At 32.2% G+C, this 17,702-nt stretch overlaps 1 protein-coding gene across 1 annotated transcript; it reads left to right on the forward strand.

Annotated features, from left to right (window-relative positions):
* The first annotated feature begins 11,826 nt into the window (after positions 1–11,826).
* Positions 11,827–16,353, forward strand: LOC114387286 (cytokinin dehydrogenase 3-like). Its single transcript, XM_028347438.1, has 5 exons — positions 11,827–12,675; positions 13,616–13,743; positions 14,341–14,616; positions 15,041–15,309; positions 15,656–16,353. The coding sequence occupies exons 1-5, from the start codon at positions 12,009–12,011 to the stop codon at positions 15,945–15,947; spliced, it is 1,632 nt and encodes a 543-aa protein (XP_028203239.1). The 5' UTR covers positions 11,827–12,008; the 3' UTR covers positions 15,948–16,353.
* The last annotated feature ends 1,349 nt before the right edge of the window (positions 16,354–17,702 follow it).

The raw sequence follows: 17,702 nt of genomic DNA on the forward strand, positions 1-17,702 counted from the left end.
TCAATAATTAAAGTAAAACACAACCACATTTAACAAAATTCTTAAAACAAGATGTTTTGAAATGATCAAGGAGTATAAAGGGGTGCCTTGTCACCTATAATATTTGAAATAATGATAGACGTCCCCATCATTTGGCCATATTAAGGTATTCTAATTGAATTATTTATTCACATTTAAATTATTAAGGATTAAGGATGTACCTGAACTGAAATAAAATGGATTTTTAGTTATCAATTTAAACTATTTCATTATTCCACATGCTTTCATAACATTATACTGGTTCTATTCCACTCGCATATTCACCAACCCTTTTATTTTATAAAACAAAATAGAATTCCCAACATTATACCTGTCAAAGTCACGACTTTTGTGATAATCATCGTAATCTCTATTCTTTGTCCTTTCCCTTCTCTCACCATGATCCTTATGTCGATCTCTATGGTGGTAGTCCTTGTTGATGTAAGCTCCATTGGAGCTTGTAGGCCTTGGATCTTCTTCATCAATGGAGTCCTTTGCTTCTTGAATTTTAATGACAGTGGAATTGAGAAGAAGAAGAGTTGAGAGGAGACGCCACTTCAAGGAGAAGATGAGTCAAGAAGAAGCTCACCACCATAGGAAGCCATGGATAAGAGCTTGAAGGTAGGAGAAGAAGAATGGAGGGAGAAGGAGAGAGAAAGCACAAAATTTGTGCCTCAAAAGAGGTCTGAACTTTGAAGTGTAATTCTCAAATGATCAAAGTTGAAAAAAGTGTACACGCATGACCTCTGTTTATAACCTAAGTGTCACACAAAATTGGAGGGAACTTTGAATTTCAATTCAAATTTCACTTGAATTTGAAATTGAATTTGTGGAGCCAGATTTTGGAGCTATAATTTCACTAATTATGATTAGTGAATTTCAGTCATGGTTCGGTCCACTTATCCAAGATCAATTCTAAGATTCTCCACTAAGTGTACTTAGGTGTCACGAGACATGTAAAGCATGAAGGACATGCACAAAGTGTGGCTATATAATGTGGCAATGAGGTGTAGTAAATAAATGCTCACCTCCCCCTCTAAAATTTAATTGGATTGGGCTTCTACCAATTCAATTAAATTTATTTCCCAGCACACACATCAAATATTCACTTAGTGCATGTGAAATTACAAACTATCCCTCATACAAACTAGTCCAGGTGCCCTAAAATACAAGGACTGAAAAATTCTATATTGTTGGATAAAGTGGCCTCGGAATAATTAAGAAGGGGGGGTTGAATTAATTATTAGTGAACCTTTACTAATTAAAAAAAAAAACTTATCCTTCTTAATGTTACTAGATTCAATTAGGCTTTTACTACAAAGTTAAGAAAGTAAAGAACAAAAATAGAAACTTAACCAAAAGTAAAAGCGATAATTAAAGTGCACAACGGAAATTAAAGAGTGTAGGGAAGAAGAAGACAAACACAAGAGTTTTATACTGGTTTGGCAACAACCCGTGCCTACATCCAGTCCCCAAGCGACCTGCGATCCTTGAGATTTCTTTTCAACCTTATAAAATCCTTTACAAGCAAAGATCCACAAGGGATGTACCCTCCTTTGTTCTCTTTGAACAACCAAGTGGATGTACCCTTCACTTGAATTGATCCACAAGAGATGTACCCTCTCTTGTTCTCAGTCACAACAACCCAAGTAGATGTACCCTCTACTTGTGCCACAAAGGATGTACCCTCCAATGTGTTAAGACAAAGTTCTCAGACGGTTAGTCCTTTGAAACATTGTGAAGGGGAAACAAAAGATATCTCAGGTGGTTAGTGCTTTGAAATCTTTTGTTTAAGGGAAAGGGAAGAATCAAAAGAATTCTCAGACTATGTCGTTTTGAATTCTTTGACAAGGGAGAAAGGAGACACAAAAGAATCCAGGCGGTTAGTCCTTCGTTCTTTTGGAAAAGGGAGAAGAGAGACACAAAAAGAATTCAGGCGGTTAGTCCTTGGCAAATTCTTTTTGACAAAGGAAGATGAGAATGAAAAGATATAGCACACTTTTGTTTTCTGCGAAAAAACAAAGTTTGGAAACCAGAAAACTCAGAAAGCTTTTGGAAAAGGAAGAAGAAGAAGAAGAAGTTCAAAAAGATGTTCAAAGAGATTCAAAAGTTGTAAAAGAATATATGAAAAAGTTATTAAAATGCAAGTCAAGGTCTTGCTTTTATAGACTCTTCATGTCTGGTCAAGAAAAACCATTGGAAGAGTTATAACCTTGAGAAAAACCTGAAAACCATTGAAAGAATTACATCTCTTGATTTTTATTCAAAACTTGTCACTAGTAATCGATTACCAAAACCATGTAATCGATTACACAAAGCATTTTATGAAAAGATGTAACTCTTCACAATTGAATTTGAATTTCAACATTCAGATATACTGGTAATCGATTACCAATATATTGTAATCGATTACACCATTTAAAAATAAATTGGAACGTTGCAAATTTAGTTAAAAGCTTTTGAAATCAAACTTTGCCACTGGTAATCGATTACAGGAAACTGGTAATCGATTACCAGAGAGTAAAAACTCTGGTAACTTAGAAAATTTTGAGAAAAACTTTTTTGAAAAACAAAACTGTGCTATGTTTGTTTTCTGAAAAATCTTTTCAATACTTCCCTTGTGAAGTCTTCTTGATTTCTTCTCTTGAATCTTGAATTCATCTTCTCTTGAATCATGAAATCAAACTTCCCTTGATTCTTGAATCTTTTTTATTTCTTCTCATGAAACTTGAAATTAAACTTGATCTTGAACATGTTGACTCAATCTTGAAATCATTCTTTGGGCTTTTTTTCATCATCTTTGGCATCATTAAAACTACTTGAATTAACTTGATTCATCATCATGAAGCTTGCTTCTACATATATTTCTAGGGTACCCTACCTACATTATGGAGCCCTAAATACAAGGACCAAATATAATGACATCATAATCTAATATGTACAAAGATAATTGGACCCAACCTTGACCCATGGGGTCAGAAATCTACCCTAAGATTCATGAGAACCCTAGGGCCTTCTTCAGCAGCTCTAGCCCAATCCTCTTGGAGTCTCTTGCTCATGGCTCTAGTGATTGGTCCCTTCCTAAGGAAGATTGCATCACTCGTCACGGTCCCTTTCCATCTCACCACCATCACAATGTCATTCCTTCTCCTTGTCCTTGCTCTTCTCCCTATCTTTGTCCCTTTCCCTACTTCTTGCTGAATCCTTATCCCTACTTCTCTCCCTTTCCTTATCCCTTCGCTTTTTCCCTTTTTCTCTCCTTGTCTCTCCTTTTTTCTCATTCCTTATCTCTGCATCCAGAGGAGTCTCTGTCATAATTGCGAGACCCATGCCGCCAACAGAAAATCAAAAGATTAACAGGGAGTAAACAAACCCTTATCTTTCAAACTTGATAATAGCAACAATGCATACATAAGTAAGGGGAAAAACAAGCATATGCTTCACAATCAACATCACACTGAGCATACAAGAACCAAACAACAGGCACCACACAAGCTTCAATCACAAACCAATATGCAAAGAATACATCACAATCACACATAAAATACTTGAAAAATAGCCAAATTCAATGTTCCCAATTTTTAGTAATTTATATTTTATATTACATTTAAAATCATATGATAAAGCATCCAATTTTAGCGATAACTTGTCAAGAAAAGACACAACTACATAATACACAAAGCATAAACCTTATCAGAACCTAATTATTTCTAATTACACAGAAAGGGGGAAATCAGAGAACAATATCTAACCCCAAATCTCCCAATAACCTACATAGCTCTAGTCAATTTTACATACAACAGTGGTGTTAAGATTCAAAAACAGGGGAAACAAAAAAACCTTGACCCTAAACCCTAGAGCTTAAGGAAAGAAAGAAAGCCAAAAAATTGGTATTGACAATCTGATTTGTTCAATAACCTTCAAAAGAAACAATCGTGTGTCAAAGGCAGAAATGGAAGAAATATGAACTTACATTTTTCTCAATGCCACATATGAGTTTAGCTCCTTGGTTTGCAAGAAGAATGTAAGTTAGCAAACATAAAGAGTTCGATGTGTGTTTACATGGACATGCAATGTATAACAAACAAGTGGATGGTCCTCAGAGAATCATACTATTTTTTGACCATCTGGAAATCAATTCAGTTGATGTCTTGACAATACCCACAAAGTAATTGGCATTGCTTGCAAACTATCTACAAAGTCTTATGTGTCAAACAAAATAAGCCAAAATGTCAATTCACAACATATATGATCTTGTGCTTCTTTCAAACTTTGAAAAGTTACACACCATTTTCAACATGAGCTAGTTTTGTATATTGTGATTGTTCATTTTAGAAATAATCTATTCAATTACAAAATTCAAACTTAGATTGTATCTCAAATATCCCAATTTGCTAAGCTTTATCTTATTTTTTCTCATTTTTAGGAAAAGAAATCTCTACTTCTATGAGCATTAAAAACTATTAGTGAAGTAGAAAGTATGACATCAATCCTACTCCTACAAGAGTAAAAACACTTTTAATACCAAAATTATAATAATAAACTCAAAACAGACTTCCAATTACATTTTATTCAAGTAGTCCAAAGCTACAACATGTGTTAGTGTTAGTGGTCATAGACTCGCAATGGAACAACAACACTATCGAAGGATTTGAAGTCGCAGAAGAGGGTTGAGGGTTCCTTGCAATCACGAAGGAGGGTTGAGGGTTGAATGAGTGAGTGAGCAAGTGAGCACAAGAACAAATGAATAAAAGAGGTTATGAATTTGTAAAAAACACAACATTGGTTTTTCTAAAAGCGATGTTATGTTTTGAGGTTAACATTGGTTTTTGAAAAACCAATGTTATTAACCATCAAACAACATCAATTTTAATAAAAATCGAGGTTAATCTCAAAACATAACATTGATTTTTAAAAAACTAATGTTAACTATCTTTATTTATTAATGAGTATGTCACCATGCTTTTTACATAGATTTTATTAAAAACATTTTTTCTAGTAATATCTCATGACTTTTAGTTATGAGAATATCTTGTTTTTAGAAAGAAAGAAGAAATCGGTTACGAATAATTGAAAATATATTTGATGTTTCTTGTTAAATATTCTTTATTATTTAAAAATAAAAAATAAACAGTTTTGTACTATTTTTTTTTTTAAACAGTCGTGAATAGTATTTGTCATTTTTAACAACCAACACAGTACACATTGCTTGCCTTGGCTAGTGAAGCCACGCCGTGAGTATTTATATAAATGTCAATATGAATACGAATACTTTGCATTGCAGCAGTTCCTTGTTTCTCCTTGTTAGGCAGGTGGGAACCGACCCCTAACCATATTCCTCCCCGTTAGTTAGTGCCCGTTAAATCAAACGCCACGCCACACACAGTATATATTTTTCTACAAATAAATAGTTATTTTTATATTTAAAGAACTTGTGCTCAATCATGTGTCAGAATTGGATCCAAGACTCCCTTGGACGACATTGTTCATGCTATGCGATCAAGTCACTCGAGAAAATCTGTGTATTCAGAAAAATTCATTTCTCTATATATCCCAACAGATGTAAATATTATGTTGCGGTTTCATCTTATATTAAAAAATATATTTTCTTATAGATGTATAGTATACATTTTATTTTATTTTTAAAAAAAAGTTCATTAAAGTTATGTTAATTTTTTTTAGTGTTTTAAAATGATTTGGTTTGATATTGAACACTCTTGGTTTCAAGGAACACAAGCAATAGCCAAAAAGAATGCAAAAATGGTGGTCTAACTTTTGGTTTGTGGTACTTGCATTTTTCCTCGTGATAACATTTTTTGTTTTCCCTAACATTATTCACTATAAAGTGAATAAAATTTATTAAAATCATTAATATAAGTAATTAATGGTAATTAACTAGGGAAAGATTAAGCTTAAAGGGCATCATAAAACGTCAGTTTAATCCAAAACAAAGCCAAATTGATTTTAAAATCCTAATCATTGTGGGATTAAATATTTAAAAGTAATTAAAATCCATTTACAGTTAAATATTAATCTTTGGGGAAATTTTAGTAGAAGGATTTTATTTGTACTAGTTTTGATAGTTAAAATAAAATTCAAAATCTAAGGGGCGAATTTGTAATTTTGAAATTTGAAACTTGAAATATAATGTAAGATATTAAATTTAATTAATATACTTTAATTTAGTTCAAAGAGGAATAAAGTTGATTTTTGTAGCTTAAGATAGTGGATATACTAGAAAACAAGTCGTAATATATTAAACATAAGGGTAAAATAGTAATTTGTCCTAAAATATTATGGTTCCAAAAAAAATATACATTATGTAATGTTAATTTAATTATTGTTAGGACAAATGGTGACTTATGAGCCTTAATTACTGTATATTTGTTAGGACAAAAAACAATTTATGACGCAATCCTTAATTATTTTGATTTAACAAACAAAGGAAACAAGTTGTTAAAAGATAAAAGAAGATGAAAACATTTTTGTTAGATTGAGGAAGATAATCGTCTTAGTAAGACGATATACAATAAACAGTGTTTTGTTAAAGAAAATGGTCCTGCAAGCATACATACGTTTGTATAGTCTTTCATGTTGTAAGAAACAAAACGCACATACAATCTAGAGCTTATCAAGGGTTTCGTGAAAGGCAAACAAAGACAGCTAATTGTCTATATAATAAAACGAGTCTACTTGCCCTAATAGAGTACAATAGTGTACTTGTTTGTGCACAAGGATATATATATGCTCCCGCGTAAGTTACTATAATAATGCGAATTTTTATACACTTTTTGGAGTGTATTTATACAACCAAACAATTGTTATAATTTTCTATAGACCGAATACAATTCCAATAAATTGATTGTATGTGAGTTACACCATTTACCTTGATTCAGAAGTATGACTATGCTAATAAATTAATTAAGTAGTGTTATTCAAAAGGATATGATATCAAAAGGGACGGGTTGTCTTTAACGGGACTATGGTTTAATAAACACTGATGAGAATTTATACAAACGGTCGTTAATTGACTGATGAAATGTCAATCATTTCATAATTGAGACAACACGCATCAATCATTTCATAATTGAGACAACACGCATCATCAATCAATTCTGTTTAATGGGATGAGAGTGACAAATGATACATAGTGTGGTATATAGTGATAAAATATGCTCTTCACATTGCCACTTTTTTTTAATAAATCAGCATCGAAAGATAGTCATAACAACAACTGGGGTTGGAGTGTCCGGTTCAGAGGATTTGGATCATTAGTTGTTACAATGTCACTAAACATCTGAACAGCGAGTGTGTGTGAGCTCCACTAAACATTACACAATGTGTCGATAGTGAAATAATAATAATAATAATAATACACTTGGTCTTTTTCTTAATATAAAACAAATTATAGTGTAATATATTATAGCTTATTTAAAAAATAAAAATGATAAAAAGAGTAATAAAAATGACAGCAAGCATTAATGTTCAGTTGAACCAACCAACAACAACGTGATGGGATGAAAATACAGAGATAGGAGACATCTATGCTCTCTGTCACATAGTACTTCCTCAAATTCCATGCACGTACGGCACTTAATATTGCTTATGCCACTATCCGCCAATCAAAGTGACATGGAACGATGATACGATGGTGTTTGTGTTTTGAGCAGTATGTGGAATTGAAAAGCTGTTTTTTTTTTTTGTTCGTTTCTTGGACCACGTGATCTGATTATTGCTTCTGTGTTCTGCCTGGCTTAGATCCCCATAAGATTTCCAATATCTTAACAAACTTCCTCGCATTCATGCACGCCAAATGCTGGCAAATACATGTAACCATAAACAGTCTTATTGTTGTTAAACATTAACACAAAACAAAATTTATCTACTGATAATTTAACATATTTTTATATTCTCATTCAATCATTAATTATTATATATAATAAATTTATTAATTTTTAAAATAATTATCTTACAAATTAAAAATAATATAAATAATGATTTCTAATTAATTAATAATATAAAATTATTTTATTTTATTTTCCACTTATATGATTGAATCTTAAACGTGGCACCTCTCCTAATAGAGATTTGAATCTTAGGTCGTTATGAGAGACTAATTCTTCTCACTAGACTCAATTCCACTAATAAAAAAATAATTTTATATTTTTATTTAATTACAAATATGATAAGTTTATTAACTTTTAAAATAATCATTTTAAAAATTATAAAAACAATCATTTTTAATTGACTAACAATATAAAATAATTTTGTACGATACCATTATACAATATTTATATTTATATACATTTTAAAATATATTTCAAAATAAAAGAAAGATTATCATCCCATGTTATTATTCATAAAACATTATCTATTGTATTGAATAAATTTGTAAATTCTTTCTTGAGAAATTTCATAGTAGATATATCAATTTTCAAAAAATATCACAAATGGGCTATGTTGGTATTTTTAAGGAATTATTGTGTCTGGCTAATACATAAAATCTAATATGGACTAATATTATGATTTTCAGATATCAATATATATGAGATTTTTTGTTTTATCATAAATTAGTATTTCTCACCTTCAACTTTTTAAACAAGAATTGGGAGTTTTTCCGTAAAGTATAAATATGATTATGGCTTTATTAGTGCCATTATAGGGATTGATTGGAATACTGGCCTCCATATGGGTAGTGTATTGCTTATGCTTATGCTTATGATAATACACTAGAAAAAAGTGTCGAATATTCAATCTCAGTCGCTGATGGTGGCAACATATTACATCTCTATTCTATTCCCAAGTTGAATTTGAATTTTACCAAACATTTCCAAGACATGTACGTAGGGTGGACCTACAGAACGAGGTCATGAAATTTTGTTATGGTATATATGTTGAGAGCAACTAAATTTACTTTACAAAGAGAAAACTTTGTCTCCTTCCCTCTTGGTGTCATTTTTTCCCCTCCTTTTGAAGAGATAAGGAGATACTCGTTTCGTTAGGTAGAAGGCCTAACTATCGCTGTTTGAACATGTGGCAAGGTATGCATAATTCTGCTCAATATCAAGTCCTGGATTTGAGTATCTCCAACGTAAATTTACATACAACAATTTTCAATTTCCATTGGCTCTATCCGTTTCGGTTAATAATTATGAGCCTCTAGCAATTTAAGAAGTCTTCGTTTTTATTCATTTTTTTCTCCTTTGCATTTATTAGTCATGCATGAAAAACATGTATTTGTCAAAGATTACAATCTTCAAACTGAAGCATTAGTAGAATATATGTTCTACAGAACCATGCTTGGTGGAGGGTCTTGGTGTATGATAGCTCCTCCTACCAGCGAGATCTATAGGTCAAAGATTGTTTTTTTAATGCCTTTGTTCTTACTCTAATTAATTTTCCCTCCCAATCAAAGTCCTTGTCTAGGACCTTTTATTTGCATTTGGCAATTTGCTTCATTAGCCAGCACCCCACTAATAGAACAATTCGGTACACATATTTTATATAGTTCAAATTATTCTGGCATGTATACATACAGATATATATCACCAACTAGAAGGCCCCGTGAAAGCTAGCCAAATTAAATTATTATTAACCAGTTCACTGGATTCTCTTGCGTGTGCATAGCATGCCATTGTTTTCTTCCTAGATTCTGATTAAAGGCATGCCAGGTGCTTTTCATTCTTTTATGTTCACTCACCACGTAAGGCTTGGCAACAACAATTGGGAAATTAATTTATGTGTAGTTCAGTCAGTAACCATTACTAATTAAGTATTTGATTGTCCACCTTAGCAATTTAGTAATGTCATGTATATCTATCATCTTTATTTTGTTTGGCTCGGAACATGTTGAATCTTGGGGTAAGAAAAATCATGTCATCATGTAGAGAGATTCAAATTGTGGCTTATCTATTATGTAAGAGGCACATTCTTGGATGTTACCGTTAGCTTTCATATTCGTTGATTACATATCTTGGGAATAGGTCAGGCTCCCTAACAAAATCTTGGCCAGAAGAAAATCCGGTGTGATGTCTCCCTTAGTTCCCATCATTGTCTTGAAACCGGACCGGATCAACCAGTCTGATCGGAAACTAGTCAAATATTTAGTTCAACATTTTCTAAAAATTGATACGTTCTTAAATCGGTTCAAAATTGTTGAATCGATCCAAAACTAGTAAATACAGTAGGTTAATTGATTTCACTTGAAATTTAAAAAAAAAAAATTAAAATGACGTCATTTTAGTTTTTTTTAAAAATTATTATAACTTATATGACATTTTTAAGTGAAGTTTACTTTTTATTATTATTAATTTATGCATACTAGGTTTCTGAAATATTATATTAAAATATTATATATATATATATATATATATATATATATATATATATATATATATATATATATATATATATTATTAAAATCAATTCCACTTCGATTGAGCTATTAACTTTTGAACCAATATCTTCCCCAGTTCAATGACCATCCAAGTCTGAAAACATTGGTTACCATCAACGTTACCCTTCCGTGAATTGGAAAAGTTAATGCAATATAGGTTGATCCAAGGATAAGTCCTATGGTCCCAGAAAGAAAATCTTGAGAGATCCTTTTGATAATTACCCGAGTTTTTACTCTCTCCTTTTAATTCACGAAATTGGAAACTTCAATTGCTAATATAAAAAGAATTTTGTTAGCCAATATCATCAGGGTATTGTCAAAGAATTACAAGAAAAAAAAATTATAAGATAACATAAAAAAATAAAAAACAACATAATTTTATATATTTTAATAAAAAAATTCTTTTAATTTTTTTTTATCAATATTCTATAGTTACTGGCATTTGACATGTAAAAATGTAAACATATGAATTGATAAAATTTGACCAATGTTTGACCCTGAGATAGGAATCCAACGGCCCCAGTTCAATTGCAATCTTTTATTTTTACTACGTGAAGGCCCAACAATGGAGAACCTTGTGGATTTTATTGCTGAGAATCTGTGGTTACGATGATGACACACCAACACAATCACAGAAAGCAAGTACCGTTTGGAAGGCCTAACACTTCATTAATTGCTTCATTAAATTTATTTTACTTTCTAGCTGCTCAATTTAATTGCTTTACACAAATACTTCATGACGTTTCAGAAGGAGGGCCAAATACAATCTCTACAATGGTTCCATCGTATCTTTGAATTTGACATTTAGCATCCCTCCCTTTGCACAATGTACAATTTGCATTTTGAATATTTTTTTCTCACCTTCATATCGTGGGACTACTTCTATAACCATCCTGGTGAAAATAAATAAAGCGAGGGAATTACGTAATTAAACATATTTAAATTTCTCTCTCCTCTGTTTAATTAATTTATCAAAAACAAATATGTGTGCGAGTATTTAAAAATGTGTAAAGTATTATTATTTTTTAATTTTTCTTTTTTCCTTCTCATCAATGATAAATATACTTTTTAATATAAAAATCAAACAATAACTAAAAAAAACATCTTCACTTCAATTCAACATTAAATCAAAAATAATCCCTGCTTTGTTATTTTTTACCCACCAATTATCATATTTGTTATTTATTATTTTTTTATGTTCTTGCTATAAAGGAAATCACTATTTGACTCACACAAAACTATAAAGGAATCAAATAATCAATTATTATTTAAAAACTCTATTAAAATAACAATTACAACAAAATCCCTTATTTTTTTCTTCCTTATCATTATTAAACCTTCCCATTCTCTCTTTCTATCTCTACATGTTTTTCTCAAATTAAATATTTTCTATATCCTCCTTTATCATGCAAATTAAAGTCCTCTTCCATTCTATATATAGCCCCTACCTCCTCCACCTCCTTTCCCCACTACAACACACAAACACCAACAACCAAATCAATCCATCCACCCTAGAAACAACAAAGCACTCTCTCTTCTCTCATTCTATTATCTTCTCTCATCCTCTTATTCTCTCCAAACCAACAAAAAAAAAATGGTTGCTGAGAACTACCCTTCTCCCACATACTTCATCCTCCTGTTCATAACCATAACACGTTTGATCTCCACAGTGGGCAAAACCTCCCAATGGACGAAGGCCCTGTCGCTGCCTCCGGAACTCGCCTCCGTCTCCCTCGACGACACCATCTTCTGCAAGCTCCGTGACGACCCAGAGGCCCTCCAGGGAAGGGCCTCCAGGGACTACGGGAACCTCGTCCGCGAGGTTCCCTTGGCAGTCTTCCACCCAGCCTCAGCGAGCGACATCGCGAGGCTGATCAAGCTGTCGTACAACGGCTCTGTCCCCTTCAAGATTGCGGCGAGGGGGCAAGGGCACTCGACAAGGGGCCAGGCGATGGCACGTGAGGGGGTGGTGGTGGACATGGCGGGGTTCAGAGAGAGAGGGAATGGAGTGGGGATAAGGGTTGTGAGTAGTGTGGACCCTAATAATAAGAATGGTTACTACTATTATGCGGATGTTGGAGGGGAACAGTTGTGGATCGATGTGCTACACGCCACGCTCGAGCATGGACTTGCACCTATGTCCTGGACTGATTACTTGTACTTGACGCTGGGAGGGACTCTCTCCAATGCTGGCATCAGTGGCCAGACATTCCGCTATGGTCCTCAAATCACCACTGTCCGGGAAATGGACGTAATCACCGGTAAGAAAACTTTCCATTCAACCAGTTAACTTACATGTTTTTAGTTTTTTAGCTTCCAATATCCAATAGTTTATAACTTGTAAGCTTCAATTTTATGTTAATTTATAAGCTAGTTTTACCCTACTTTTGAAAATTCAAGGATTTTGGTACTACAATAACTCCCTTGTCAAACTCGTTCAATTGTTGGCTTAGTATCAAGTAGACTCTTGGATTTTTAGGTGTACTTTAACAACCATGTTAATTTAATTGATCAGGGTTTTAATATTATGGAAATTGGCCATTGGACAACTTGGAATGGAAGGAAAGCGGGAGATGGAAAGGGAAAAGAAATTAATTAGAATAATTGTTAATATTAGTTGCGTGAAAAAAATTAAATTTGCTGAATTAAATTATGGTTCATCACGACTCTATTTGTGGCAACACCAACGTGCCGTTTTCAGAACTTCATTGCAACAGCGGTTATAGTGGCGTTTATTCAATTCATATTTTAATGCATCAGACTGTGATTGCGATTGAAATTTTATGAAATCTTGTTTTATAAACTTGTTCTTTTGATTAGGAAACTTGATTCTATTTTATATATATTTAATGTAACGCCGAATTAATGGTTGATAAACGAGTCTTTGTCTAAAATTTTGGCGAATGTTAGCAAGCGTTTTCCACGTGGTCCCGTACGTGTTTGAAAAATTCTTAATCATGGAATCAGTTCACACGGGCAGTCATAGACTCATAGACTCCAATTCTTGATTAATTGTTTTCTTATTAATATTGGTCCATGGTCTTATTTTGGTCAATTCTTTTTATTAAAAATAAACGGGCTGCTGAATTTTAATTTACTCAAGTGTTTGTTAATGAATATGTGTGCATGCATGCAATTATATATATATATATATATTACTATTATTTATTTGTGTTTTAATCAAATTTTGGTTTGGTTCAGGAAAGGGAGAATTTGTGACTTGCTCTCAGCAGACGAATTCGGAGTTGTTTCACGCGGTTCTTGGAGGCTTAGGACAATTTGGAATTATAACAAGGGCAAGAATTGCTCTTGCGCCAGCTCCGAAGAGGGTACGTTTAAAATCTTCGGAATTGACTAGGACTTGTCTTGTTGCTTCTTCCTCCAACATCTCTCATATAGTAACGCAAATTTCTAAATATGTTACATTATTAATTCAACCACCAAGCTTTGCGGAAGCATCAAATGTCGTTGTCCTGAAAGCTTCATGTCATCATTTTTCTTGGCACCCATATACACACACATACGTTTCACATTGTGTCAGTGCATATTAGTCATCCATGAAAGACACATGTACAAATGAAAACGAGAGGAGTTATATTAAAATGTGTGTTGGAAAAATATATATCATATTTTCATAAGTCTTAATTTTGAAATTAATATACAGTAACCCTTTGAGACCTTAGCAATTAAGCCAATAAAAAGGCTCGTATTAACCCCAACCAACAACTATTAGAAAATACTAACAAGTATAGGTGTATACATAAATGATTCATTTGAATTTTAGTACCTTAATTATTTAACTTTATCCTTCTATTTGACGGGACTCGTTGCATAAGCCATACATACATAATCATGCGTTCATTATTGTTTTTCATTATGAGTTAATGAGTTGATTGTATGAACTAATGGTGAATTTTTGTTGGCAGGTTAAATGGGTGAGACTTTTGTACAATGACTTTTCTGCTTTTACCAAAGACCAGGAACAACTAATATCTATCACTGGAAGGAAACAAAATGTTTCACTGGATTATTTGGAAGGATTGCTGCTAATGCACCAAGGACCCATAAATAATTGGAGATCTTCTTTCTTCCCTTTAGCCGACCATGCCCGAATAATTTCGCTAGTAACTAAACACAGCGTCCTCTATTGCCTAGAAGTTGCCAAATATTATGATGGCCAAAATGAAAACAATGTGGACAAGGTACCATCTCCATTCATGTGCATTTGCCTTGATGATGTTTCTTCTATTTTTTCTTTTAATGTTTTGATCTCACCTTATATAATAACCCTTTATCACACTCAATCTTGTTATATTTTTAAGAGTTTAATGATAATATTATGATTTTGTTGTGAAAAAAGAGAGTTTAATTGTTATTATATAATCACAAATTATCATTAATATGACTTTTAAAATAACTAATAATATAAAAATTAATAAATTGATCATATTTAATGAGTTATAATTAAATGATCATATAAAATTATTTTATATTATTAACATATAGTTTTTTTTTCTATTTTTAATATTTGTTTTACTATAAGTTGTTATATTTTCAATCTTTTTTCTAGTATAAGTTTTAATAATCAATATTGTAAGTAATATTCTCATTTTTCATGTTGTGTAGGAACTCCAAGTTTTACTACAAGGATTGAGCTATATCCCTGGATTTTACTATGAAAAAGATGTCTCATATTTTGAGTTCTTGAATAGAGTCCGAAGTGGAGAGTTGAAGCTACAGTCACAAGGACTATGGGATGTTCCTCACCCGTGGCTTAATTTGTTTATACCGAAATCTCAAATCATGGAATTTGACTCGGGCGTGTTCAAGAATATCATCCTTAAACGAAACATCACCACAGGACCTGTCTTGGTTTACCCCATGAATAGAAACAAGTAATTGAGCTTAACTAACTAATCTCAACTTATGTTGTTATCATTAGGAAAAATGTTAATTGGTACGAAAACTATATATACCACTATTTTCATTTAAATTCATGAAAGTCAAATTTCTCTTTCCTAAAACAAATTCTTTCTCTTAAAATTAATTTTTGTTTTTCTCAATCTCCATCAATTACTTATTTCCTTTTTTGAATGTTTGAAAAGTCATTCACAACATTTTCTTCATAAAAGGGTTATTCGTACCAATTTAAATAGAATTGCCGTTATTATCAGATGTACAATTCTTCTCTTCACTCACTTCTTTTCCATTAAAATTGTAAAAAAAAAATAAAAAAATCAGGTGGGACAATAGGATGTCAGCATCAATACCCGACGAGGATATCTTCTACACAGTTGGATTTTTGCATTCAAGTGGGTTTGATAATTGGAAGGCCTATGATGCTCAAAATAAAGAAATTCTACAATTTTGTAACGTTGCTGGGATCAAGGTTAAGCAATATCTTCCCCACTATCGCACACAAGAAGATTGGGCAAACCATTTTGGCCCTAAATGGAGGACTTTTGTAGAAAGAAAACACCAGTTTGATCCAAGAATGATTCTATCACCTGGACAAAGAATCTTTAACAATTAAAATAGCTTTAAAAATATATATTACCCCCCCCCCCCCCCCCCCCCCCCCCCAAAAAAAAAAAAATTATATAATATGGTGGGACTACCCAAGTTAGCTAGCTGGCTGATCACAAGTGTGCACATAGGACCCAGAATTCAGATGATAGCCTTTGTACTTGTTTTTGTTAAGAGGGTGGGGTTAAAAGCTGCATGACTTTGGCATATATGTAGATCAGGTTACACATACTTTAGATACGTTAGGTTGACAAAATCATGTGTGAAATAAGATGCACACAGCTAGCTGTGTACCTTTCTTTCTCTCTGTCCCTCAATTTGTCTATCACTAAAAAGATTTCTATATAGTTTAGAACCTAGTGAAGAGAAAGAAAAAACCATTATATTGAGGATTTAATTTTATCACGTTCTAATCCTATACATTAATATTCTTAAATGTGCAATGAGTGTGCTCGGTGCCTTAATGATTCTTTATCTTTGTTAATTGTTATATTGTAGGGTTTTGTTTTTGCCTTCCTAATTTTGTAACAGGGGCACCCCTAGCAATAATTGAGATCCTAGGTTAACTAAGGAACAGCATTATTGTGTCTAAATTGAGATTCCTAGCTGTATGCCATAATAATAAATCATCGTAGGTTGCTAGATAGATGTGATAGCGCCAAATGCCTTCCAATACTATAATCTCCATTGCAAGATCCTTCGTTGTGATTGTGTAGAAAAGATTACGCTGCTTTACAAGAGAATACTCCAAGAAAGCAAGTGATTGCTCCTTAATATAAATAATCATGCAATAAACAAATGGTGTCGTAATCCATAAAGTGTATTTAATATTTGATGAAAGAGTAGTGTAGACATCAAACAAAATAAAGTTTGATGCAATTCGAATTATAGATACTTGATTAATCTCTAAATTATGTTGAGACAATCATATTTGAATTTGATAAGACTATTATGAACGATAAAAAATATTATAAATAATAAAAAAATTTCATCAAACATTTAATACAATTATATACCTTACTCAAATTTGAAAACCTGTACATATAGGAAAAAAACCTTTACTAAAAGAGGTTAAACTCACCATACGGATTTTTATATGTCGAAGGGATCTTTAATTGTCCATCGGAAAACATCCTAATTCATAAAAAAGGAAAGAAAGTTTAGACATGAATAATTACGGACCAATGAATGCAACCTACGTCTCTCAATTTTAAGGAGAATTTAGGAATATTATAGTATATCACTGAAAGTACACACAAGTGGCAATGATGAATATTTTAATTTAAAGTTTTAATTGGATTCGAAATTAATCCCTTCTTTTTCCCAGAAAAAATAATAATCATCGAGTAATCAAGACAATTTCCCAAGTAGACAACAAGAATACAAAAGAGAATACGTGACTTCGTTTCACCATAGAAAAGAAGGAATGCAATAACGATGATAATAATTATAAAATGAAATTGACAAAATATCTAAATGCCTGTAGATATTTCTACAGCGAATGATAAGTGTTTTTCCATTAAAAATAAGTTTCTTTTGTTAAGAATTTCTAACATTTTTAGTTCCAAAATATAGGAATGAAGCCAATAAGTAAGTAAAAATTTCTAACGTCCGAAAGCAAGAAGAACATCTTATGAAACAATCCAATCTAACTAAAATCCTAATTAATAGACTATTTCAATTAAAAATGAAAACTAACTATACTGCTATAGAGTGATGATATCTGAATCAAACTAAGAAAACGATATTGGAACAGCCAACA

The sequence above is a fragment of the Glycine soja genome, chromosome 15 (assembly GCF_004193775.1).
Source record: "Glycine soja cultivar W05 chromosome 15, ASM419377v2, whole genome shotgun sequence".
Classification (NCBI taxonomy): Eukaryota; Viridiplantae; Streptophyta; class Magnoliopsida; order Fabales; family Fabaceae; genus Glycine; species Glycine soja.